At 35.8% G+C, this 27,144-nt stretch overlaps 1 protein-coding gene across 1 annotated transcript; it reads right to left on the bottom strand.

The window, feature by feature from the left end:
* Positions 1 to 23,968: 23,968 nt before the first annotated feature.
* On the bottom strand, positions 23,969 to 24,679 carry LOC124899513. The gene is made up of 3 exons (XM_047414411.1): positions 24,536 to 24,679; positions 24,307 to 24,438; positions 23,969 to 24,118 (listed from the first exon to the last, which is right to left on the bottom strand). Exons 1-3 carry the CDS (start codon positions 24,677 to 24,679, stop codon positions 23,969 to 23,971), a joined length of 426 nt encoding a protein of 141 aa, XP_047270367.1.
* Between the last annotated feature and the right edge of the window lie 2,465 nt (positions 24,680 to 27,144).

Here is a 27,144-nt window from a genome sequence, read left to right on the forward strand (position 1 = left end):
CCAAAGGTAATGATTTAAGCTCCATTGATTTAAAGATGTTTAAAGTAAAGATGCTATTGATCGTATCTTAATGGGTGTTGAGGGAACCGATAAGATGGTGAGAGAGATGAAAAGTGATTGCTAAAAACTAAATCAAATGGTGACATAATATTCAGCCTCTATCAACCAACTTGAGACTCAATTGGGATAATTTTCTACATAACTTAATACAAGACCAAAAGGTTGATTGCCTAGTGACCCGGTTGCCAGTATAAAAAGTGATGCTCATTTCATGCCGATTGTTCCAATGAGTGGGTGAACTTGTTGAACTCTTGGTAAAAATGTTGCTGATATTGTTCATGACACCAATGAAACGATAAATGACAAAAAAAACAAATGAAATAAGAAAGTGTCTAGAAAATCCAAGCTATGATGGTCCAAAGCCTAACGAAACAAATATTGAAAAACAAAAGGTTTTCGAAGTGAAGTATGAAAGTGAGGAATCTCCTAAGGTGGGTTTTGTGATGATCCAAGAGTTGATGAAACTCCCATTGTTATATTTCCACTAAAACAAATTCCTTCCTTATTTCCACAACAGTTTAAGAAGAAAGAAACTAATTCCAAATAACTGAAGTTTCTTCTTAAACATAGCATTTTATTAGTGAATATTCCTTTGCTAAAACCTTTAAAAAATTGTCTGGATATTCTATATGTATGAAGAACTTATTAATAAATAAGCAAGTTAATGATTTTAAAACCAGTGAGGTAACTCACAATTGTAGTACTAAAATGTTTACCACAATTATGGTGTTAAAAGAAGACCAAGTGCATTCAATAATTCTTGCATTATGGGGGTTTATAAATTTTTAGAAGGTTGTGTAAACATGGGGTAAGTGTTCATTTAATGCCTTTTTGTGTTCAGAAAGTTACGATTGGGTGCTCTATGCCAACCACTAAGAGGGTTTTAATGGCCAATCGCTCAATCAAAAATTCCGTTGGTGTGTTGTATGCTGTTTTGGTTAAAGTTGATCAGTTTTATCTTATAAACCAACTTTGTTATTCTTAATTGTGATATTGATCATGAGGTCCTAATTATTCTTTGTACCCCATTCTTGACCACCGATATGGGCCTTAGGGTAATACCTCAAACTTTCCTAAAGCCTAATTTTTTCTCTATAAGATTGAGGAATGACTTCCAAAGTGAGTATAATTCTTTAAATCATATATAATTCTCCTAATTTTAACTCCCAAAGTGAGTATATATCTTTAAATCATATATAATTCTCCTAATTTTGACTTTTGATCTTTTAGGAAATTGAATTAAATTTCTAATGTTATAAGATTCACCCAAATATGATAACCAGGCAATAAGTTATGGCTAATTGAAGTTCCTGTCATAAAACAACATCATTCAGACCCTTAGAGCATCGTGGAGAGGAGTAATATCACAATTGACAGTTTCCAAAATCCTAGCATGATTTTAGCACATCGCGTTGAAGTTTCAGGTCCCAACGAGTGGGATAACGTGATGGCTCCTAATTGCAGTGACCCTCAGATTCCCATTTGTCAATTTACAGTGAGCCACCACGATAGTGGTGTATCGCAGTGGCCCATAAAATAAAACTTCCAATTATATTTTTTTAGTTTTGTCAATGCTTAAAAGGGGGTTATTTTTGACAATTATCCTACCCCCAATCGGTCCAAAACATAAAGTCTATCATATTACAATGCTCTTTATGACTAAATCCCCATTCTCTTCAAAACAAAAACCCTAAGAATCCAAATCCTCTTCCAGGAAACTCAGGAGTTCACCATAGTTTTTACAAATTGAGTCAACATTCAAGACCCCCAAGTTAAAAGCATAAAGAACCCTCATTCAAGAGTTCCAATAAAATCTTGCAAGTAAGATATTCATCCAAGTTTATCAATCTAAGGTATTTGGGGTTTGAACAAGAACAATTCTTGCTTTCTTGTACCAAAAAAGAGTTTTTTTAAGATATAAATTTCTGAATTTTAATATGATTTCCATGAACATCAAGTTAGGGTTTATACCCATTACTATTATTTGTAAGATTATTTAATTTCCCATGATTTAAAAGTTGAATTACGTGATTTTTTTATATTTCCGTGCCTATTTCCAATATTCCGAATTTTAAGATGATTATGAATGTTTTGTTATCAAATAATGAATTTGAGATGGTAATATTATGGGATTCATATTATGAGTTATTTTTTCAATATCTTGATTGAGATGATTGTAAGATTTTTAAGATGATGGTTCAGCATGAAGTTTAAATATGATTTTGTTGCATTAAAACTTTACATTTTGAGTACTAAGTCCAAGTGATGAGTCTTAACTTGATATTGAACTATGGGCCACTAAGCCCTTCTTCAGAAATGCAATTTTATGAACTTCTGTACTATAAGCACCTATGATTTGATTACTTTTATATTATTGAGAAATAGTTGTCCTTTTTGATCCTAACAGAGTTGGAATCCACATTGATGTTCCATTAAAGCAAATAGTAATACATTTTGGTGTTTAGTGTGGACCATTGAATTATTTATGAAGGATTTCCCGAGTGCTTAAGTTTCAAAGAAATTTTACTCTCCATGAGATAAAAGTATGAGTTTGAAAACATTGTGTAAAGTTCCTTTATACTTCAAGTATAGAGAATAATATGGAGAATACAGATTTTGGAAGTAAGTAGAATGACTCATGAGATTTGTACTATATGCTTTATTATACATGATTTATGAGATTCAGATTTCAGCTTTTACTCAAGCTATGTTAGTCATTTATATCAGCATGGAAATTTTTAATAAAGATTGATGTTTTTGTTTACTTATTACATTGCACCCCCATATACTGAGTACATCCTCAAAGTTCTGATCCGCATATATGTCTATGTGCTATATTGTCTTATAATATAGGTACAAGTTGTAGTATGTGCTATTTAAATTAGACCGTTGTCTCAATGTATGTAAGTCCACGAAGCAACTGATGGGTTTTCAAGTTGTGTTGGTTATTAATATGATAGATGATGAAGTGAAAAACACCATAGAAGTAGATCTTGTGGATAACCTCGTGGTGGGTATATTTTGGAACTTTGGTAGTGAGGTCGTTAAAGAATATGATAAGATATTATCTTTATTGATAGGTCGTGGATCTTACTCAAAGAATCAGGTCAAATTGGATCTTCATTTAAAGAATCATAAATGTCAACTAGACAAACCATCTATTATTGAGCCGCATAAACTTGAACATAAATCGTTGCCATCCTACCTATAGTATGTCATCTTGGATGAGGATAATGCATTACCAATTATTGTAGTAAGTGATCTTGAAACTTGTTAAGTGGATGCCTTAAAATAGATTGTAAAAAAGTTTATCCATGCTATCGGGTGGACTATAGCATACATTCTAGGCATTACCCCTAGAATTTACTCTTATAAAATAAAGTTAGATGTTGAACATGTTCCTAGTGTGGAACATCAAAGGAGACTCAATCCACCAATACAAGAGGAATACAAGAGGTATTCAAGAAGAAAGTTACTAAACAGCTAGATATATGTGAATTTTAACAAATTTCTAATAGCTCATGGGTGAGTTTGGTCCAATGTGTTCCCGAAAAAGGTTGCATGACAGTTTTCTAGAATAAGAAAAATGAGATAGTTCCTATGCATTTAGTAATGGTTTGGAGAGTGTATATGTACTATCATATATCAAACCCGTGGACTTAGAAAGACCATTTCTCCATGCTTTTTATGGATAAAATGTAGGATAGACTAGACAATCGTGGTTGGTATTGCATCCTTGATGAATATTCCAAGTCAAAAACAATTTGGATTGCATTAGAAGACCATGAAAATACCACCTTAACTTTTCTTTATGACATCTTTTCTGTTAAGCATGTGGATTTTTGGCCATGTAATACCAAAACCATACTCCAATAACATATGTTATCTAATTTTACAGATATGGTAGAGGACACCATGGAGGTCATCGTAGATAACTTCTCTATGGGTAGGTATAGTACCTGAGTTTTCAAGTCCTAAACCTCTAAATTTTCTTCATGAAACCAGATCCACCCCAAGGTAATGGATACTCATAAGTTAACTCTCTTATTTATATCTTAGCCTTATGACCATTCTCATATCATTGCATGTATTCCAAAAATTAGTTTAGTTTATGTATCATGCTCAAACTCTGCTATGCGCTCAAGTTCCAATTTATGCATGCTTAGTGTATGATCTCAATTACCTTAGTTCCGTACTCTTAGTATAACCAGTCTTATTCGAGAACGAATGTTCCCAAGGGGGAGAGATTGTAATACCTTGTAATATATTAACTCAGTTCAACTTTCAATTGCATACATAAGGGGCATAAGGGATAAAAATTTCACCAAGAGTTGAAGACTTAGTCATTTTAAAGTCTTCTTAATTTGTAGTATTTTTAACTTGGTCTTACCGACCCTGATATTTTAGTATTTGAGTTAATTCATGTTCAGTGGTGTAAAGATCAGGTCTTGGTGAAGTTTCAGCTTTTTGGGATGTGGTTTGGCTCATGTTTGGATCACAAAACCTGAGGGTTACTGTGATAAGGCTGAGTCATGGCAATAGTCCTGTTCTAATTTACACTACATCATGGTGAGGGAATTTAACTATTGCAATTAGACAACATCACAGTTAGCCTACCGTGTTAAGTTTTGAATTTAATGACTAAGGGGAAATTGGGTCTTTTCCCCCTCAACCCAGTCAATCTTAACATGACTTAGTCATCAGTTAGGGCATAATTTTGAACTTCTTCTCAAATTTTCTTTCAATGAAAGCCATTCCCTTTTCGAAGAACACAAATTCAATTTCTTTTTGCCTAAGAAATCAACAATTCAAGTTCCCCAAGTTTAAGAACCTTTAAGATAGGATCAATATTGGTATTTTTCTTATAATTTAAAAGCTTAAGGTATGTTGGAGTTCATCCATGGGTCCCCTTTCACCCATGGTGACCAAGAAGCCTTTTTTGGTTTCAAATTATGAGTTTTGCATGATTAAGTTGAACTATCTCCATGAATCTCATTTTCATTCAATATCATGTTTTGATTGTAAGTGATTTCAAGTGGAATGAGTCATATCATGTTTTGAATGTTGTAATTCCTATGTTATGTTCAGTTTATTTAGGATGCATCTTTAATTTATGATTTTTTCCATGAAATCCTAATCTTTCCTTCATCTTTACAATATTCTCATGAATAATTTTATGATTTTCAAAATTTTGATGAGATGCCTATGTTTGGGTTTTCGAACCATAATCACTTATTAAAGTATTTCAAGTTTGATATTGTATTTTATACTCATTTAGTGTTGGTCGATTATGAAGACCCGATGCCTATATGTTTTACATGATTTCCATTATTCAAGTAACAAGTAAGTCAGACCATGGTTTTAATATCATATTCATAACACCATGATCATGTTGAGAATTTTAAAATATGGTATCAAAGCTCAAAGTTAAAGTGTCCTAGGGTGTCTATGAAGCTGCGTCTAGTAGAGTCTTGTAGAATGGTATGGAGATGTCTGTACTTTTCTTCAAGAGCTACATGGAATTTAGGAAATATTTTCCTTCTTTTATGTCTCAGATCATGCAGGAGAGGTCATCCCTACAAAAATTATACAAACCCTTACACTAATCTATTCAAGCCGACTTTGCATTATTATTGAGGCAATCGAAGAAGCCAAGCTTAAGTCCATATAGATAGAGTTTTGTAAGGACAATTATAAGATTATATGTCGTCTCTAAAGTATCCCATCGATGCCTTTATGGTCCAAAGCATGAATTATTTCATTCATATTGTTGAAAATTATGCACTAAGCCAAATTCAGAGGTGCTTTTAGATCCCTTCTCAGAAATTCTTTAATAGCATGTGATCTTGAATTAAAAGAATAGACCTAGAAGGTTAGCTGTAGTAAAGTGGGTATTGTATTTATCTTGATTCTATAAATTTTATATCCATGGGGCTAGTTGTATGAAAGGTGAATCGGCAGGCTTGAAATAATTTATGTAAGAATTTAAGTTATGTATGACGGTGTGGCTATTCTTAGATAGTACCCTTCAGTTGCTAATTGTGATTGGGGATAGTAATATAGTATATGATGTTATTACCAGCTAAGTTATGGGCTATAGAAAGTTAAAAAGTGTATATCAGAAGTATGTACTAGCAGCAGGTCTTACATTTTGAAGTGTAGTATTTCAGGGTGAGTTCTTATCTATGTGTATTATTATATCTTGGACTCTAGAATGCAGTTGTTGTAGTTAAGTTTAGAGTTATTTAAAATTTTCCTGTAAACTTAGAATGATTATTTTAAGCTAAGGCGGAGATGATAAAACAAGTAACAAAGTCAGGCTCTTAGATTTTAGTAGTGCTGCAAATTTTTTTTAAAATATTAGTTGGGGATAAAGATGCCTGACCAATTCTAATCTAAGTGCAAAGTTTTGTACTTCAGTCATCAGTATACGTACTCAATCCATATATGTAATATCCATGATCATAACTCATATTCAAGCACTTTCCATGAAAACATGTACGCTTTCAATTCCTATTATGAGGAGTTCTAGTTCATTCAGGAGTACAAATCATGTTCCAAGAACTTATGAACTCCAAACTTAGGGCATGTAGCTCATTAATCGTGTACTTATGCTTTATAGTATGCTCAGCTCCCAATAATCATAGTGTATTCATAATGTCTAGTGAAATTCAGATTAGGTCATGTATGTCCTCAGTGTTGATCTCTTTAATGAATTCATGCTTTTATTAGAACTCGTTTAGAAGTTCAATATGGTTATAAAGATAGGCTTGAATGTCATGTTGGTGTATAAGTTGATAAATTCATCACACATAAGTAAATTCCTAGTAAGGGGTTTAATATAGTTGTTGAAGTAGTACTAAGAATTATTCATGAGATGAAAGTTGTAAAAACGCATAGGGTATTGAATTTATGGTTCAGACTAGTGTTATGGTGTGATGTGTTATACCTTTTGACTTCCAGTGAGGCTAAATTATGGTGAGAAAATTTAGTTCAGTTCAGAGTTAAGTAATGGAGTTATCAATGACCATGTAAAAATTATAAGTGGAATCAAATGAGCCTAGCATTTGAGAGGAAAAGTATATTTGAGGGAGTGCTTGAGAAATGTGCTTGTAATCTAAGGCATGTACTCTTCCCTCATTGTTTGTTCCATCTAAAGTAATATTTTGTACAATGTTTTCTTGGCATATTTATTGTATGGTTTTGGGTTTTCAAATATATGTTTGGGGTTTTGGTATTAAATAATTAGTTATGGTTTTCTCATGTTTTAATTATATTCTTATATGCTTTAATGGTGGTTTAGACAATTGGTTGTACAGGAATGGTTAATTGATTTTGCAAAAACTATACCCCTAACATGTTTGATAAGATGCCTATTAGAACAATTTTGCTATATTATTGGAATTTTAATGGAATGATTGCATGATATGGTTTGGTAATGGAACCCTAAATGGTTTGAATAGTTTAGAATTTTATGGTTAATTAAGCTTCTTTATGGGGTACAAGGGAATACCCTAAGTAAACATGCTAAGGAAAAACTTGTGGGGTTCATGGGATTCCCCCAAGCAAACATAATAATGAAAAAATTAAGGGGTATATGGAATTCCCCCAAGTTATTGCAATACCCCGAGAAATTTTTCGTTGAAATTTTGTGCGCAAAGGAGTTGGGTTCTATCTTCTAGAATAAATTACAAATTTTTTGTGCAAAATGTCTTAGATTATGACCCTCCATTATGTAGATTATCGAATAAGCTTTCCAATGATATGTGGATCATCCAAAACGGACACCCGAGCGATGAGTTATGATCATTCCGATCGAACCGTGAATAGTAGTGAACAGTAAAACATACAGGAAAAAGTACTGAGGCCTGGTGTATTTTTGCTCTAACTTTAAGCAATCATAACTCCTTGTACATAATGATCTGGGTGATATACTATATATAAACGGAAATCTCTGTGAGTCCTGTTTCCAATGAAATTTGTTTCATCCAATTTGTCTATTAGAGCAAAAAGTTATGATCGATCTACTTCAGCCTATCAAAAGTGAATTTTTTGGTCAACTTCAAATGATCATAACTCCTTATACACAATGATCTGGGTGAGATACTATATACCAATGGAAAGATATAAGAGTCCTCTTTCTAATAAAATTAGTTTCATCCAATTTGAATATTGAAGTAAAATGTTATGGTTGATTTACTTCAGACTATAAAAACAGTCCACCAAAGGATAGATTTGAGAATTTTTTTGATTTTTAGGGGTGTTTTGGTAATTCTCCCTCACCCAAAATCCATCCAAACATGATGTTAAAGCCTATTACAAGCATTATATGATATATTTCATCAAACTCCCTCAAAAAAAAAACCCTAAGCTCCTACATCCAACTTCAAGAACCTCCAAAGTTCACCATTAATTCTGCAAATTTATTCAAGATTCCAAGTTCTTAGTTCAAGAACTCCAAGAACCATCATTCAAAGGCATGATTAGCATTTAAAAAATGAGTATCAATCTAAAGTTCATCATTCAAGGTATGTGAGTTTTTTCAACAAGAACACTCTTTCGTTCTTGTGCCAAAAAGTAATTTTCTTTACAAAGGCATAATTTTTATTTTATTTTTATGAATTTGAAGCTTGAACCCATATTGTATGATGACTATTATGAATTCTTGATGTGTATGATTCTGAAAAATGAATTTACATGTATGGTAATATAAAGCATGAATCTTCAATGAAATTTATCATGATTTTGATATTTGGGTCGTGTGTCCCCATTGAAAATTGTGTTTTTTTGGGAAAGTGTGTGTTATAAGCACGTTGATGTTGAATATTTGACATATTTTGAATTATTTGACCTTTTGGTTTTAATGGAGTTGTTTTGAACTTGAGTGTGAAAGAAATCCACAACGTGGTTGATTTGATAGATGGAAAGCATGATGGCTCCCGATGTATATTTAGATATTATGGAAATTGTTTTGTTGTGGATTGTTTTTGAAATGATCTGAGCTATGTTCGGGATAAATCTTCAGCACCGAGTGGGAGGTCTAAAGAGACCTTACTTCCCTTGAAATATGTTCCCCCGTAGGAGTGAGCCTGAGGCTAATTTATATAGTGATCACTAGTTTGTGTGGATTTGATATCGATAGTCCTACTCCGATGGCAAGGATAGGATGACTCTTCCCAACATGGGTTGTACGTTGGACTCCATGTAGCTTATATGGTTTATGTCGGTTATAGGATCTCCCAGTGTGTGTGTGTTTCCTTGTGTCTATGGTGAATGGTGAAGTGATTTGAAAGTGGAATTGTCAAAGTTATTCTTTTAAAAGATTTAAATGATATTTAACTTATGAGAATTGATATTCTTGATGAACTGAAAGTGACTGACAAATTATATGATGACTCACAGGTTTTATTGTACTTATTTCATCCTCTCATGATTATGATGATTTTCTTTGGGCTATGTGAGTAGTCAAGTTTCATTTTTTGAGTGCATCCATGTTTGACTGGTTGAGGAATTCTTTATTACCCAAGAGTCATTATATCTCTTACCTCAAAGCTAGAAAGCTTATTTCCAAGGGGTGTATTTACTATTTGGTTAGAGTCAAAGACGCTAAGTCTGAGACTCCAACTCTCCTTTCTGTTAACCTCATGAATGAGTTTTTTGATGTCTTTCTAGATGATTTCCCAGGGATATATCCTGATAGGGAGATAGAGTTCGGGTATGATCTTCCCGATACTCAGCCCATTTTTATTCCTCCTTACTATATGGCCCCTGTAATAATTAAAGGAGTTGAAAGAGCAACTCAAAGATCTACTAGATAAGGGTTTCATAAGGCCCAATGTTTCTCCTTGGGGTGCTCCTGTGTTGTTTGTGAGGAAGAAATATGGCTCTTTGCATATGTGCATTGATTATCGCCAACTGAATAAAGTCAGCATAAAAAATAAGTACCCCCTTCCGAGAATAGATGATTTGTTTGACCAATTGCATGGTACAAGTTATTTCTCAAAGATAGAACTTCATTCCGGCTATCATCAACTCAATGTTAGGGAGTGTGACATCCCGAAAACCGCTTTCCAAACTCGTTATGGCCATTTTGAATTTCTTGTTATGTCTTTCTGGTTAACTAATGCCCCAACATCTTTCATGGATGTTATAAATAGAGTATTCAGATCATATCTGGATATATTTGTCATAGTGTTCATCGATGATATACTGGCGTACTCCCATAGTACGGATAAATATTCGGATCATCTCCAAACTGTCTTGTAAACCCTTAGAGATCATAAGTTATTTTCCATGTTCAGTAAGTGTGAGTTTTAGCTAAGGTCAATTGCTTTTATGGGTCATATAATTTCTTCCGCGGGTATTAGAGGTGATCCCCAAAAGACCGAAGCTGTAATGATTTGGCCTAGACCTATTTCTCCGACTGATATTTAAAGTTTCATGTGTATAGCTGTCTATTACTGCCATTTTATTGAGGGTGTCTTCTCTATAGCGTCTCCTATGACTCGGTTGACCCAAAAAAAAGTGAAGTTCTTGTGGTCCAAATCTTTTGAGAAGAGTTTTCAGGAGTTGATGACTCGACTCACTTCAGCCCCTGTTTTAACTTTACCTAATGGGGTTGATGGTTTTGTGGTGTACTGTGATACTTTGAGAGTTGGGTTGGGTTGTGTATTGATGCAGAAAGGTAAGGTGATAGCTTATGCTTCTAGACAGTTAAAACCCTATGAGAAAAATTACCCCACCCATGACCTTGAGTTGGCTGCTGTTGTGTTTGCTTTGAAAATCTGGACACTATTCGTATGGTATCCATGTTGATGTTTTCACTGATCATAAGAGTCTGCAGTATGAGTTTACGTAGAGAGAATTAAATCTTAGGTAGAGACGACGGTTAGAATTATTAATGAACTATGATATGAGTGTGTTGTACCATCTGGGCAAGGCCAATGCTGTGGCAGATGCCCTAAGTAGAGTGTCTATGGGTAGTGTTTCGTATGTGGTAGAAGGTAAGAAAGAGTTGGGGGTTAGGTTGTTTGACTCTGATGAAGGTAGTATAGGGGTTAAGAGTTGTTTCGAATCCTCCTTGGTTTTGGAAGTAAAGAAAAAGCAATACTTAGATGCTAGTTTGTTCTAATGGTCAGACTGAAGGAGTTAGTCAAGGACCAAAAAGTAGAGGTTTTCTCCCAAGGGGGAGATGGTGTGTTGAGATTGCAGGGTAGATTGTGTGTCTCTAATGTTGATGATATGGGCCTGAGGATTATGGCTGCAGCGCATGGGGTGCAATATTCTATTCACCTTGGTGCCACCAAGATGTACCAAGACTTGCGGGAAATCTATTGGTGGAGTGGCATGAAGAAAGATATAGCAGCATTTGTAGCTAAGTGTGCAGCATGCCAATAGGTTAAGGTTGAACACCAAAGTCCTGGTGGTATGATGTAAGAGTTTAGTACTCCCACCTGGAAGTGGGAAGAGATAAATATGGACTTTGTGATTGGTTTACCTCCTTCTCGATGCCATCATGATTCCATTTGGGTTGTGGTTGATAGGTTGACTAAGTCTGCTCTTTTCTTTCCTCTTCATACTTCATATACTACTGAGGATTATGATAGATTGTATATCCGAGAGCTAGTCAGACTGTATGGAGTTCCCTTGTCTACCATTTTGGACAGGGGAACTCAGTTCACTTAGCAATTTTGGAAAGCTTTTCAGAAGGGTCTTGGTATCCAAGTGCTTTTGAGTTTTACTTTTCATCCGCAGACCGATAGTCAGGCTGAGTAGACCATCCAGACCTTAGAGGATATGTTTAGAGCTTGTGCACTTGACATTAAGGGAAGTTAGGATGATCACTTAGCATTGATATAGTTTGCTTACAATAACAGTTTCCACTCTAGTATTGGCATGGCTTTGTTTAAAGCCTTATATGGGAGGAAGTGTAGATCACCCATTGGTTGGTTCGAAGTGGGTGAAGCGGCTGTGAGTGGTCCTGATTCGGTATTTGAGGCTATGGAAAAAGTTAAGTTGATTTGGGAAAGGTTGAAAACTATGCAGAGTCGTCAGAAGTCATATGGGGATGTTTGAAGAAGAGACCTTGAGTTTGAAGTTAGTGACTTAGTGTATCTGAAAATTTCACCAATGAGGGGGGGTGAAGAGATTCGAAAAGAAGGGGAAGCTTAGTCCCCATTATGTTTATCCTTACAAAATTCTTAGCCGTGTTGGTAAGGTAGCTTATGAAGTCGAGTTGCCTTCCGAGTTGTCCTCTGTTCATCCAATATTCCATGTCTACATGCTTAGAAAGCATATTAGCAATGTTGTGGTAGTGGATTCTTCTGTGTGTTCTGACATTCAAGAAAATCTTTCTTTTTATGAGATTCCTATTGAGATTCTTGATTTCAGTGTCCGAAGACTAAGGAACAAAAAAGTTCCCTTGGTGAAAGTATTGTGGCAAAACCAATCTATTGAGGGTGCAATTGGGGAAGCCAAGGCGGATATGTGATCCAAGTACCCGTACCTATTTTTTGCGAACTCCGATCAAGCCGAAGGTACCGTTCTTTCCTAAATCATGCACTTTTGATAAAAGTTGCAGCAGTTCAGCTGTCATTTATTATGTGTTCAGCAATAGTTTCTTGAATATATGCATTCTATGTTGCATTCGGACTGAGAAACGAAGTGGTGATGAGTCTAACGAATGGTTTCAACTGTATGCTCTATTTCCTATCTAATATTGTCATGTCTAGAGTCATTTAAGGACGAATGTTTCCAAGGGGGGAATGATGTAATACCCCGAAAAATTATTTATTAAAATTTTGAGCGTAAACGTGTTGGGTTCTATTTTCTAGAATAAATTATAAATTTTACATGTGAAATGTCTTACGTTATGGCGGCCCACCATTGCATAGATTATCGAATAAGCTTTCCAACGATATGTGGATCATCTAAAATGGACCCCCGAGCGACGAGTTATGAACATTCTGATTGAACCATGAATAGTAGTGAACAGTAAAATGTGCAGGAAAAAGTACCGAGTCCTGGCGTATTTTTACTCCAACTTTAAATGACCATAACTACTTGTACATAACGATCTGGGTGATATACTATATATCAACGGAAAGCTTGGCGATTCCTCTTCCCAATGAAATTGGTTTCATCCAATTTTTCTGTCGGAGCAAAAGGTTATGATTGATCTTCTTCAGCCTATCAAAAGTGAATTTTTGGGTCAATTTCAAACGATCTTAACTCCTCGTACACAATGATCTGGGTGATATACTGTATATCAACGAAAAGATATGAGAGTCCTCTTTCTAATGAAATTAGTTTCATCCAATTTTAATATCAGAGTAGGACATTCTGGTTGATCTACTTCAGACTATCAAAATAGTCCACCAAAGGACAGATTTGAATTTTTTTTTGATTTTTAGGGGCGTTTTAGTCATTCTCCCTGACCCAAAATCCATCCAAACCCTATATTAAAGCCTATTAGAAGCATTATATGATATATTTCATCAAACTCCATCAAAAAGAAAACCCTAAACTCCTACATCCAACTTAAAAAACCTCCAAAGTTTACCATTAATTCTATAAATTTATTCAAGATTTCAAGTTCCTAGTTCAAGAACTCCAAGAAAAGTTATTCAAAGGCATGATTAACATCTGAAAAATGAGTATTGATCTAAAGTTCATCATTCAAGGTATGTGGGTTTTTTCACCAAGAACTCTCTTACGTTCTTGTGCCAAAAAGTAATTTTCTTTACAAAGGCATGATTTTTATTTGATTTTTATGAATTTGAAGCATGAACCCATATCTTATGATGAATATTATGAAATTTTGATGTTTATGATTTTGAAAGATGAATTTACAGGTGTGGTGATATAAAGCATGAATCTTGAATGATATTTATCATGATTTTGATATTTGGGTCGTGAATCCCCATACGAAATTGTCTTTTTTTGAGAAAGTGTGTGTTATAATCACGTTGATGTTGAATATTTGATTTTGAATGATTTGACCTTTTGGTTTTAATGGAGTTGTTTTGAACTCGAGCATGAAAGAAATGCACAACGTTGTTGATTTTGATATATGGGAAGCATAATGGCTCCCAATGTATATTTATATATTACTAAAATTGTTTTGTTATGGATTGTCTTTGAACTGATCTAATCTATGTCTGGGAGAAATCTTTACCACCGAGTGGAGGTATAAAGCGACCATACATCCCTAGAACTATGTGCCCCCATAGGAGTGAGCCTGAGGCTGATTTATATAGTGATCACTAGTTTGTGTGGATTTGATATCGATAGTCCTACTCCGATGGCAAGGATAGGATGGCTCTCCCCAACGTGGGTTGTACGTTGGACTCCATGTAGCTCACATGGTTTACGTCGATTATAGGATCTCCCAGTGTGTATGTGTTTTCTTGTGTCTATGGTGAATGGTGAAGTTATTTGAAAGTGGAATTATGAAAGTTATTCTTTCGAAAGATTTAAATGATATTTACATTATGATAATTGACATTATTGATGAACTAAAAGTGATGTTATTGTACTTATTTCATCCTCTCATGATTATGATGATTTTCTTCGGGCTATGTGAGTATTTCATACATCCTGCATATTTCTTATAAATATTGATGATAATGATGTTTATACAACAGCATACACCCCCACATACTTGGTTCCTTTCCATGATGCTGACCCACATCTTCGGATGTGTGCGGCATTTTCTCAGAATGTAGGTTCAGATGCTCAGTTCCAGGTTCGACAGTGATTCTTTGGGCACACTGTTCTACATCCTCTATTGTGGTGAGTACTCATGTTCCGAGGACGTGATGTCTGATGTTGGTTTCACAAAATTGTTTACATTTCATAACTGACTATGAGTCAGTTGGGGCTTGTCTCAATGGCTCGCTAGTTTTATTGATTTTCTTAGAGTCTTATCAGACTAGTATCGATGTTGGGAGTTGACTAATAAGTTGTATTTTGTTATCTTTTTGAAATTCTTTTATTCTTTGTTGATGATTACACTGTTGATATTTGCAGGTTATTTATGGAAACCCCGTTGATTTGTGTTGACCTGAATAAAAACGGCTCAAAGGGTTAGCTTGGGGCTACTCATAGCCTCAAGCACCGTGTGACGCTCCAGGACCCATTTTCGTGGCATTACAGTTATCTTGGTAATGTAATCTATGTGTACATGGGAATCCCTCTACATAAAAAGGTTAGATAAGGACATTGCTTCAAAGCTATAGTCCATATGACGATACCACTACTATAGCATTGGTTAATAAAAATGGAATAATGGTTTGGTCGGATGGTAATGGTTTTAGTTGGGCAATAATGGTAGGGTATGATATCTAACCTTGAAGGTGCAAGTCCAATGGATAGAAACTAGAAACTCACATTTGTATACATAAGGGTTGGTCATATTAACCATATATGATACTACGAGGTACCTAGGTATCCAATAAGTACACTGTACATACATATCATAGAGAGCGAAGGTACTTGGGAATCTCCTACTCTTATGGAATCAACGGTTCTTTTGGCTACACGCATCGAGGCACGTTTAGGGGTTTACACTAGAACTATATTGCCCCAGGTGATTTTAGGATAGTTAAGCTACACATACCCAGATTAATGGTTTTAACGACATGCAAAACCTTACTCCCTTTTATGGCATAGTTATATATACTTATGTATAAGTATATATATATGTATATATGTATTGTTGTATGTATATGGTTGGTTAACTTGGTTTTACTTGATGGAATTATTTTATCATTATCATGAGTTCATGTTAGCATTTACCCACTAACATATCTTTGGGTGGTTGTATCCCCACGCGATATAGGAACCAACTATTCTTCTCCTCTTTCTTAGTGATCATCTACTTGATTAAAGTGATGAGGTTTTATATTCCAGAAGAATACATTTCATATCATGGATGTTTTTACATATTTTGGTTATTGTATGAATATTTGTTTTTGCTGTGGTTAGGGGCATGTCCTAACCAGATATTATTTTTCTTTTTATTAGAGGTGTTGTGGAACTACTCTATTTTGGAATGGGTGGTGTTGGTATAGGTGTCAGCCTTAGTTTTGGCATTGGTATTAGGCATGATATCGTTGGACTAAATTTATTATTTTTCCATCCTTTTTATGTTATTTTATGGACATTGACTTTGTTTTTTTTATTTGTTTTGTTATGGGTGTTGATTGGTAATGGATGGTTTGACTTGTTTGGGTTTTTCACAGTTATAGACCTATCCCAAAGTCTAGAATAGTAATAAATGTTATATTGTTATACGATTGGCATTCATCCGATTCAGGGTATGTGTATTTAGATGTTCGGTTAGGTAACAGGGGTGGTTACCCGTCCTCGATGGACTCAGGATGCCTATTATGAAAAGGCCTCTATACAAATCATGTCAAGTTTGTATCAGAGCTTTACGTCGTGTTGAGTAGATTTTCTTTTAAGGGTTCGTAGTGCGCCACACTCAAAAGGATAGCGACAAGACATACAGGAATGTTTCACTTTCTTGGTATTCTATTTTCAAGCTTAGAGTAGAACTCCTAGAATCTTCTCTAATCATGATTTGTTCCTTTTTAGATTTTACCTCAATGATCTAAGATGTAATGTAACACTACTGTCCTAACTAGAAACAATATTGAAGGGACACAAACTACTGAGAGGATTTATAGTTGTTCTAGCGATCCAGTCCTTGATATTTATGGAGTCCCATCTATTTCTACTAATCCTCCTCAAAGTGAGGTGACTAATGCAGAATTTTGTCAATTGATTCATGTTATATCTAAGTGTAATATCCGTGCTTTTTCTTAGCTCGAAAATCATCTCGAGGATGTTAGAACTTGCTTTGAAATAAAAATTTATTATTATACACGTGGTATTTCCATAATTTTCACTTCCTATCACCTGAGAAATTGAATAAACTTTCCAGCAATATATAATTTGCAAAAATCTGACACCCGGGCGAAGAGTTAGAGTCTTTTTAGTGAGACATTGTTTGACCAGAACCTTCAGCGCATCGCATAGATAGCGTGAATGGCAATTGTCAATTTCCAGTGTTGCTCCGCGATGCTGGTGTGTTGCACCAAACTTCTATGTCCTAGACAAGGTGGCAACGTAATAGACCTACATCGTGCCACCATGCATTTTTCTAATTGTCAATTTCCAGTGACACGTCACGATAACGCGACATCGCGCCAAATGGCCAATACGGGAAATTTTACTGAAAAGTTAATTATGTGTCTAGGGTTTAAAGGATCAATTTTTCCCCCTATATATTCTTCCAAACACATGATTTAGCCTTTATTAATCAAAAATATTGATGATTTTCTCAAATAATCTCAAGAACTCAAGCTAGGGTTTTCATAGAAGGTCTAATTTCAAGAAGGTTTCACCATAAATCTTCGTGAAATCACAAACTAAGGTATGCATAGTGTTCATTCATGGACTCCTTTCTTCCATGAAGTCCAAGAATCCCTTTTAAACTATAAGTTATGTATATTCTTCTTGTGTTCATGCTTTGTATGTTCTCTTTCATATTGATAAATTAGGAATTAATTTCTATTCCATGATTTGATGATAAATTCCATGCTGGTTGATTAGTATAGATAAAGATTTATGAAATCTCATGACTAGAACGTTGTATGATGAAATTGGAATTTAACCATAATGTTTAATTGCTATACCATGATGTTTACATGTACTATGCATGCCATATGTATTATAAAATGCCTAGATGAAGGAAATTTGCCTAACTAGAGTGATATCATGAAAATCACCATAAATGTAAAAGCTTATGCCTATTAGACGTTTGATGAAATGCGTCAATAAACATATTCTGTTGATTATCATGTATTCAAGAATATCAAGTCATGTCAGCTTCCTTCCATCAAGTCCTAGGGGTACTTGTACCCGAAATATTAGCTATGTGCCTGGATCCTTGTCATGTTTTCACAATATCTCAGTCAAGTTATGAACACTTAGACTTTCGATGGTCTTATGAGTCAGGAACCTATCCCAAGATCCCGAGATGTCACATGGTTCTTTAGGCCACACGTGGCCTCTAGCTAACCCTCTACGACTGTCATTACTTTCAGAACTCATTATAGCACAAATCATGTTAAGATAAAGAGGAATAACCATGTCATGAACATATTGAACCACGAAGTAATATTGTCCTGTACAAACAAAATACTGAAATCTTTGTACACGCTGGCACACTAGCCTGACAAAGCCTCTACTACAAAGGACTGAGGAGCCATTGGGACAGATCCCAAACTGACTCGTACTGAACTGAAAGGAATTAACCATCTACTGACAACACAAAAATCAGGGACATAAGTTCTCGAACCATAAGGACACACCTACTGCAGAAATATAGATGAAGGTACTCAAATATCACTGTCGCTGCTTAGTCTGAGAACCTGAACATATACCATAAGGAAATATAGAATACAAAAGAGTATAGGAGTCAGTACTTGGAAATGTACTAAGTATGTGGGGGTGGATGCAACATTTAGAAATAATATCATAAATGTATAAGAATATCAAGCATGCTGACAATAATAACTCTCTTCGCTTGAATTATCTAAAACATCATTTTAGTATGTCACTAGTAATAAAGTATTCTTCATAAATCTCATAAATCACTTAACTCAACTCAAAATCTTTGACTCGTGACAGAGTGATTCAGTAACTAATGGTACTTAGATCATTATGGACTTGGGAGTTTCATATAACCATCATAACTACACCATGTGAGCCACATGGAGTCTAAAGTTTTGCCCTCCTAAGGAGAGAACCCCACATTGGTGGGGGTTTCGTACTCTTGCCTGGGAGTACAACATAAATATCATTATCACAATCCCATACACAGTCTCTGGCCTAAAATTATAAAATCAATTCTATGGTGGCACGTACTTTCGGGGAAATATCACATTTTCCGCTCAGTTCTAAATACTCCTCCCAGACTCAGCTCAGAACGAATTAGGAAATCCACCATAATCAATATCAATTCATGGGTCTGTTTTAGAGACCAAAACATAAATATATATCTCATCTATAATCATAAACATCTTGTGGATTCCTAACCTGACTCAACTCAACACAATCTTTCTCAACATCAAGTACATTTTCTTTTCGAATCATATTCAACTATCAAAGCTACAAGGAAACGTCAAATGACTCATTCTTGAATTTCAATCTCAAATACTGATATTTATTAAATCGTAAAATTTCTCATGGAAAGGCATAACTCATGACACTTGTCTTAAATTACTTAGAAAATCATTAATACATTATGACAATATACAACTCATGGAATAAATTCTCAATTTAAGAAACATGATGGTGAAATAATCCGAAATATCAAACTTATTCAACTCAAATTTCATAAATCATAAATAATGAAATTTGAGTGTAAACCCACTTGCAAAATCATGTAAATCTTTAGGCACAAGAACAAAAGGAGTGTTCTTGTTCAAGCCCCACATACCTTGGATTATAATTTTGGAGATGTAGAAACTTGTTTGGAACTTCTTCCTTACATTTTTGAGGTATGATCCTTGATGCATTTTACTAGGGGAGCATAATTCTCGGACAACTTAGAGAAATGTAAGGAAGATCCTTGAATTTCTTGGAAGGAGTTTTGATTTTGGGGTTGAAAGAAAACCCTAGTTTTCTAGAAAATTCTTGGAGAAATTGGAGTGAAATAGGAGAAAATGATCTTCTCTTTACTACTTTGATGTTTATATAAGGCAAAAAGGAGCGGAAATGACCAAAATGTCATTTTGAAAAAGCTGAAATATGATGATCGGGGCCTGTGATGGTCGATTTAATGGTCCGTCAAGTCTCCTGATGGTCCACTAGATCGTCCATCACTCGAGTGCCGAAACTGGAACGTTCTACCTCGACGTGATGATTGAAGTTATGGTCCATCAGGAAATTAACGGTCCACCAAGTCGTCCGTCACTCGAGGGCCAGAAATGAGATATTCTATCTCGACCTGATGGACCCCTTGACAGTCCGTCAACTTTTTAGGTCCACCATCTTGGCTTTCAAATGGTGACCAGGAACAGACGACACTACCTTGGCTTGACAGGACACTTGACGGTCCACAAAGGACCTGGTGGTCCGCCAAGTCAACCATCACACCTGGGCGATCCGATATCGCTAAGTAAAATGGCTATAACTCCTCGTCTGAAGTTGGATTTCCATAAAATTGATGTCGATGGAAATCTTATTCAATGCTCTCCATGGTTTAAACATAAATCACATTGGAAGTCATACATATCCACTCAAAAGACGTATTTAGTATTAAGAAATGATCGGGGTATTACAATATCTCCCCCTTGGACACATTAGTCTTTGAATGTTGCTAGATAGGCCAAGAAAAAGAGAAAATGAGGACATATAGCTAGAACGACTCACATCTAAGGGCTCACTTTACTATAAACTTTTGAGTACTTCCCCAAATGTATGAACCATAGAGAGAATAACCATATAGCTGAATAGATTAGATTAGAAGGAATCTGAATTAAGGGAATAGTACATTCAGCTTGATTTGAACACGTAGAGAAAAACTGAGGGTAACTGGCTCGCATATCTGCTTTTACTTCCCAAGTGGCACCTTCGACTGATTGATTTCGCCATAGAACTTTAACCAAGGGAACTTCTTTGTTCCTCAGTCTACAGACTTGATATTCCAGGATTTCAACCAGGATTTCATCATACGAAAGGCTATCCTGAACATCACAACCATCCGAGGGATCAACAACAACAGAGTCTTCAATGTGCTTCTTGAGCATAGAAATATGAAACGCAGGATGGACAGATGATAACTCTGCGGGCAACTCAATTTCATAAGTTGTTTTCCCAACATGATTCAAAACTCTATAAGGGCCAACATATCTTGGAATCAACTTCTCTTTCTTTCCAAATCCTTTCACCCCTTTTGCGGGTGAAATTTTCAAGTACACCATATCACCAACTTCAAACTCAAGAGCTCTTCTTCTCATATCTTTATACGACTTTTGATGACTCTGGGATGTCTTCAATCTCTCTCGAACAATCTTAACTTTCTCCATAGCCTCAAATACAACATCAGGTCCAATCACAGCAGTTTCACCCACTTCGAACCAACCTATGGACGATCTACATATTCTCCCATACAAAGCCTCAAATGGAGCCATTCCAATGCTAGCATGCAAACTATTGTTGTAAGCAAATTCAATCAACGGAAAATGTTCATCCCTACTTCCTTTGAAATCAAGAACACAAGCCCTCAACATATCCTCCAAAGTTTGGATAGTCCTCTAAGCCTGAACATCTATGAAAAGCGAAGCTAAGATGAACTTGGGTTCCAAGAACCTTCTGAAAGGCTCTCCAAAACTAAGAAGTAAACTGAGTACCTCTATTGGAGATGAGATATAATGAAACTCCATATAACCTGACTAACTCTCGAATATTAAGCTTAGCATAGTCCTCTGCGGTAAAAGATGTATGTACTGGCAGACAATGTGCTGACTTAGTCAACCTATCTATAATGAACCAAATAGAATAATGATGATGACCAGAGAGAGTTAAACTGGTCACGAAATCAATGTTCACCACTTCCCACTTCTAAGATGGAATGCTGAATTCTTTCATCACGCCACCAGGTCTCTGGTGCTCTTTTTTTACCTACTGGCAAGTTGCACATTTTCTACAAACTTCGCTATATCTTTTCTCATACCATTCCACCAATCAATTTCTTCCAAATCGTGGTACATCTTGGTAGAACCATGATGAATAGAATACTATGCACCATGTGCCTCAGCTACAATTCTCTGCCTTAGATCATCAATATTAGGCACACACAATCTATTATTAAATATTAATACACCATCTCCCCCTTGGGAGAAAACGTCCACCTTTTGGTCTTTAACGGATTCTTTTAGTTCAACCAAACGAGGATCTGTATCCTGCTCTCCTCCACTTCTGAAACTAGGGAAGATTCAAAACTACTTTGGACCCAAACATTACCATCAACTTAGTCAAGAAATCTAACACCTAACCTATCTAAAAAAGGCACTTCACGGGTTAAGTCCCTCTTATCTTCCTCAACATGTGCTACACTACCCATGGACGATCTGCTAAGGGCATCTTCCACTACATTGGCCTTGCCCGGGTGGTACAACACACTCATATCCTAGTTCTTCAGTAATTCTAACCATCACCTCTACCAAAGATTCAACTCTCTCTTAGTGAACACATACAGTAAATTCTTGTGATCCGTAAAGACATCAACAGAAAGACCGTACTAATAGTGTCTTCAGATTTTCAAAGCAAAAACCACTGCAGCTAACTTGAGATCATGGGTCAGATAATTCTTTTCATGAAGTTTCAACTGCCCGGAGGCATACGATATAACCTTACCGTTCTGCATCAACGCGCAACCTAAACCAACTCTGGAAGCATTATAATATACCGCAAAATACTCTACACTATTAGGCAGGGTCTTTATAGGGGCTGAAGTGAGTCGAGCCTTCCACTCCTAAAAACTCTTATCACAAGAATTTGACCACTGGAATTTAACCTTTCTTTGGGTAAACAAGGTCAAAGGAACGACAATGAAAGAGAAACCTTCGACAAAATAATGGTAGTAGCTAGCTAGACCCAAGAAACTCCTAATATCAGATGGGGAAATAGGTCCAGGCCAATTCTTCACAGCTTCTACCTTTTGAGGATCAACTCAAATAGCTTCAAAAGAGACAATATGACCCAGAAAGGCAACTGACCGATGCGAAAATTCACACTTGCTATATTTGGCTAAACACTGCTGATCCCTTAGGGTCTATAAGACAATTAGAAGACGATCTGTATGGCCATTTTCATTCTGGGAATACGTAAGGATATTATCTATAAACACAATAACAAACATATCTAGGTACAGTCTATAACACCCGATTCATGAGGTCCATAAAAGCTGTCGGGGCATTCGTTAGCCCGATGGACATAACCAAGAATTCAAACTGACCATATCGAGTATGGAAAGCCATCTTTGGAATATCACACTCTTTGACTTTATGTTTGTGATAATCAAATCTCAAATTTAATTTCGAGAAGTAGCTGGCACCTTACAGCTGATCAAATAAGTCACAATTCTAGGAAGAGGGTACTTTTTCTTGACTGTGACCTTGTTAAGCTGGCGATAGTCAATGCACATGCGCAATGAACCATCTTTCTTTCACACAAATAGAACGGGTGTACCCTAGGGAGACATACTGGGCCTTATAAAACCCTTATCAAGAAGATCTCTGAGTTGCTTTTTAAACTCATTAAGTTCTACGAAGGCAATATGATATGGAGAAATAGAAATAGGTTGTGTATTAGGGAGAAGATTAATTCTGAATTCTATCTCTCTATCGGGAGGTATCCCTTGGAGATATTCTGGGAAAATATCAGGAAACTCATTGACAACACTAAGATACTAAATTGTTGGAGTTTGAGATTTAGTGTCCTTAACTTGCACTAAATAATAGATACAACCCTTGGATATCAATTTCCTAGCTTTAAGATAGGATATCAAATAACTTTTGGGAGATACAGAATTTCTAGACCACTGAAATATTCGCTCAATAGGATAAAACTTGACTACCCGGGTACAAGAGTCTATAGACGAATAATAAGACTGAAGCTAATCCATACCCAAAAAAATATAAAAATCAACCATGTCTAGCTCAATCAAATCTGCAAACATGATCTTGTTAAGAATAGTGATAGGACACTCTTTATATACTTGCTTAGCAATAACAAATTCACCCATTGGTGTAGAGACTAAAAAAGGCTTGGAAGTCTTTTCAGCACTGATTTTGAAATTCCCTACCACCAACGAAGTCACATAATAAAGACTTTACCCAGGCTCCATCAACACATATATATCAAAATGAGATACACAAAGCGTACCAGTAACAACATCTGGTGAATTCTCCTGCTCTAGGTGGGGTGGTATAGCATAAAAGTGATTCTGCCGCTGACCACCTGCAGTACTAGATGAGGCACCCTGAAAGGAGTAAGATGAAATACAGGGGTTAGAGCACTAATAGTCCGACTCTAAGGATGAACATCGTGACTCCCCTATCTAGCATATGGGCAATCTCTGAACTTGTGGCCTAACTTATCACAACCAAAATAATCTCTCTGATAAACTAAGGACTCATCAAAATGGTCTCTATCACACTTCGGACATACAGGAGAATGAGGTCTGTTACTCACACTATCCTGGGACCTGGACATAATAGGCCTACTACCCTGCTTTGGCCTTATTCTGAATGCAGAATTACTGGCTGATGAAGGTGTTGGCATAAGAGAATGTCTCTGGAACTGAGGGCGGAACCCTCCAGAAAATCTAGTCTTACGATAACCTTGTTGCTCTGATCTAATTCTCTTATTCCCCTATCACTCTCTCTCTCTCCTTTACTTTGTCCACTTTAATTTGCTGAGCATGAATCATTACTGTTGAAAGGTCTATATCCCTATTAAGCATAGCAGATCTACACTCTTTCACAACATAACCAGATACTCCAGCCAAGAACTTAGTCATACTAGTTCTACAATCAACCATCATACCGGGAGCATACTTAGATAACTGGTTAAACTTATGGCAATACTCCTTAACTGTCATGGGGCCCTGTCTCAAGTTCATAAATTATTCTAATTTTTCTTCCCACAGCTCCGAGGTAAAGAATCTGACTAAGAAGGAATCTTGGGATAATTGCCAAGTCACATGAGTATTATTCTCCCCTCTACTCTTTGTCCACATCTCCACCCAATCATAAGCAACTTCTTTCATTTGATAGGCAGCTAATTCAACAGTCTCTTCTTCTATCACGTGCATAATCTGAGTGATCTTTCTCACTTCATCTAAATACATTTACGGGTCTTCACTTATTTTTGACCCAAATAACTCAGGTGGATTCATTCGCATAAAGTATATAGTTGAGCTGCCATAGAATTATTCCCTTGCGGAGGTGAAATAGTAGTGTGGGTGTTAGCTTGGGTATTGGTGGTGACCGCCTAGGCTAGCTCTTAGAAAGCTGCCTGGAATTTAGCATGGGACACCGTCTCACCTAAAGGATCAATGGGTTGAGATCGTTCGTTGTTTTAGTAAGCTCTATGAGGAGGCATTTCTATCAGAAGACAGCACGAATTAACAACAGAGAGAAACAGTCATAGGTACAATAGATTTTTAAAGAATGAACAAACTTTCCCTAATACATCCCGTAGCCTCTTGCTCATAGATGTGGCGCGCTACACACTCAATTATGAAGACTCTACGTAACACATCTTGTCAGACTCCCTTGGACTCCTTGAACCTTAGGCTATGATACTAAGCTTGTAACGCCATAAGAACCTACCCGGAGACGTCACATGGTGCTCAAGACAACATGTGGCCTCAAGCTAACCCTCTAAGCCTGTCATTAATATATGAACACGTTGTAGCACAAATCATGCTATGATAAAGAGGAATAACCATATCATTAACATACTAAAACATGAAGTAACACTGCTCTATACAAACAAAATGCTGAAATTTCTGTACACACTGGTACACTAGTCTAAGAAAGCCTCTACTACATAGGACTGAGGAGCCATTGAGACAAATCCCCAACTAACTTGTACTAAACTAAAAGGACTCACCAAATGCAAAAATGTAGATAAGGGTACTCAAAGTTCACCGTCGCTACTGAGATTTGGCACCTGAATCTATACCATGAGGAAATATAGAATACAAAAGAGTATGAGAGTCAGTACTTGGGAATGTACTAAGTATGTGGGGGTGGATACAATATTTTTAAATAATATCATAAATGTATAAGAAAATCATGCATGCTAACAATAATAACTCTCTTCCCTTCAATTATCTAAAACATCATTTCCATAAGTCATTAGTAATAACATATGCTTCCTAAATCTCATAAATCATTTTACTCAACTCAAAATCTTTGACTCATGACTTAGAGTCACTTGGTAACTCATGGTACATAGATCATTATAGACGTGAGAGTTTCTTAGAACTAACATAACAACACCATGTGAGCTGCTTGGAGTCCAACATTTTGCCCTCCTAAGGAGAGAACCCCACATTGGTGGGGGTGTTGTACTCTTGCCAGAGAGTACAACCTCAATCTCGTTATCACAATCCCATACACAGCCTCTGGCACATAATTATCAACATCAATTCTATGGTGGTATGAAGTTTCAAGGAAACACCACATTTCCCGCTCGGTGCTAAATACTTCTTCCAGACTCAGCACAGAATGCGTTAGGAAATCTACCTTAATCAATAACAACTCATGGGTCTATTTTAGAGACCAAAACATAAATATATATCTCTTCTATAAATCATAAACATCTTGTGGATTCCTAACCTGACTCAATTCAACAAAATCTTTCTCAATATCAAGTACATTTGCTTTTCAAATCATTTTCAAATATTAAAGCTTTAAGGAAACATCATAGGACTCATTCTTTACTTTCAATCTCAAATATCAAGATATATTCACTAGTCAAATTTCTCATGGAAAGGCATAACTCATGACAGTTGTCTTAAATCACTTAAAAAATCATCATCACATAATGAAAATATACAACTCATGGAATAAATTCTCAATTTAAGAAACATGATGGTGAAATAATCATAAATATTAAACTTATTCAACTCAAATCTCATAAATCGTAGATAAAGAAATTTGGGTGTAAACTAACTTGCAAAATCCTGTAAATCAATAATAGAAAGTAAACCTTTAGGCACAAGAATGAAAGGAGTGTTCTTGTTCAAGCCCCATATACCTTGGATTATAATTTTGGAGATGTAGAAACTTTTTTGGAACTTCTTTATTACATTTCTAAGCTAAGATCCTTAATGCCTTTGACTAGGGGATCTATGGAAGATCCTTGAATTTCTTGGTAGGAGTTTTGATTATTGCGTTGAGAAAAAACCCTAGTTTTCTAGAAAATTCTTCAAGAAATTTGAGAGAAATAGGAGAAAATGATCTTCTATTAACTAGTTTGATGTATATATGAGGC

Source organism: Capsicum annuum, chromosome 6, assembly GCF_002878395.1.
Source record: "Capsicum annuum cultivar UCD-10X-F1 chromosome 6, UCD10Xv1.1, whole genome shotgun sequence".
Taxonomy (NCBI): domain Eukaryota; kingdom Viridiplantae; phylum Streptophyta; class Magnoliopsida; order Solanales; family Solanaceae; genus Capsicum; species Capsicum annuum.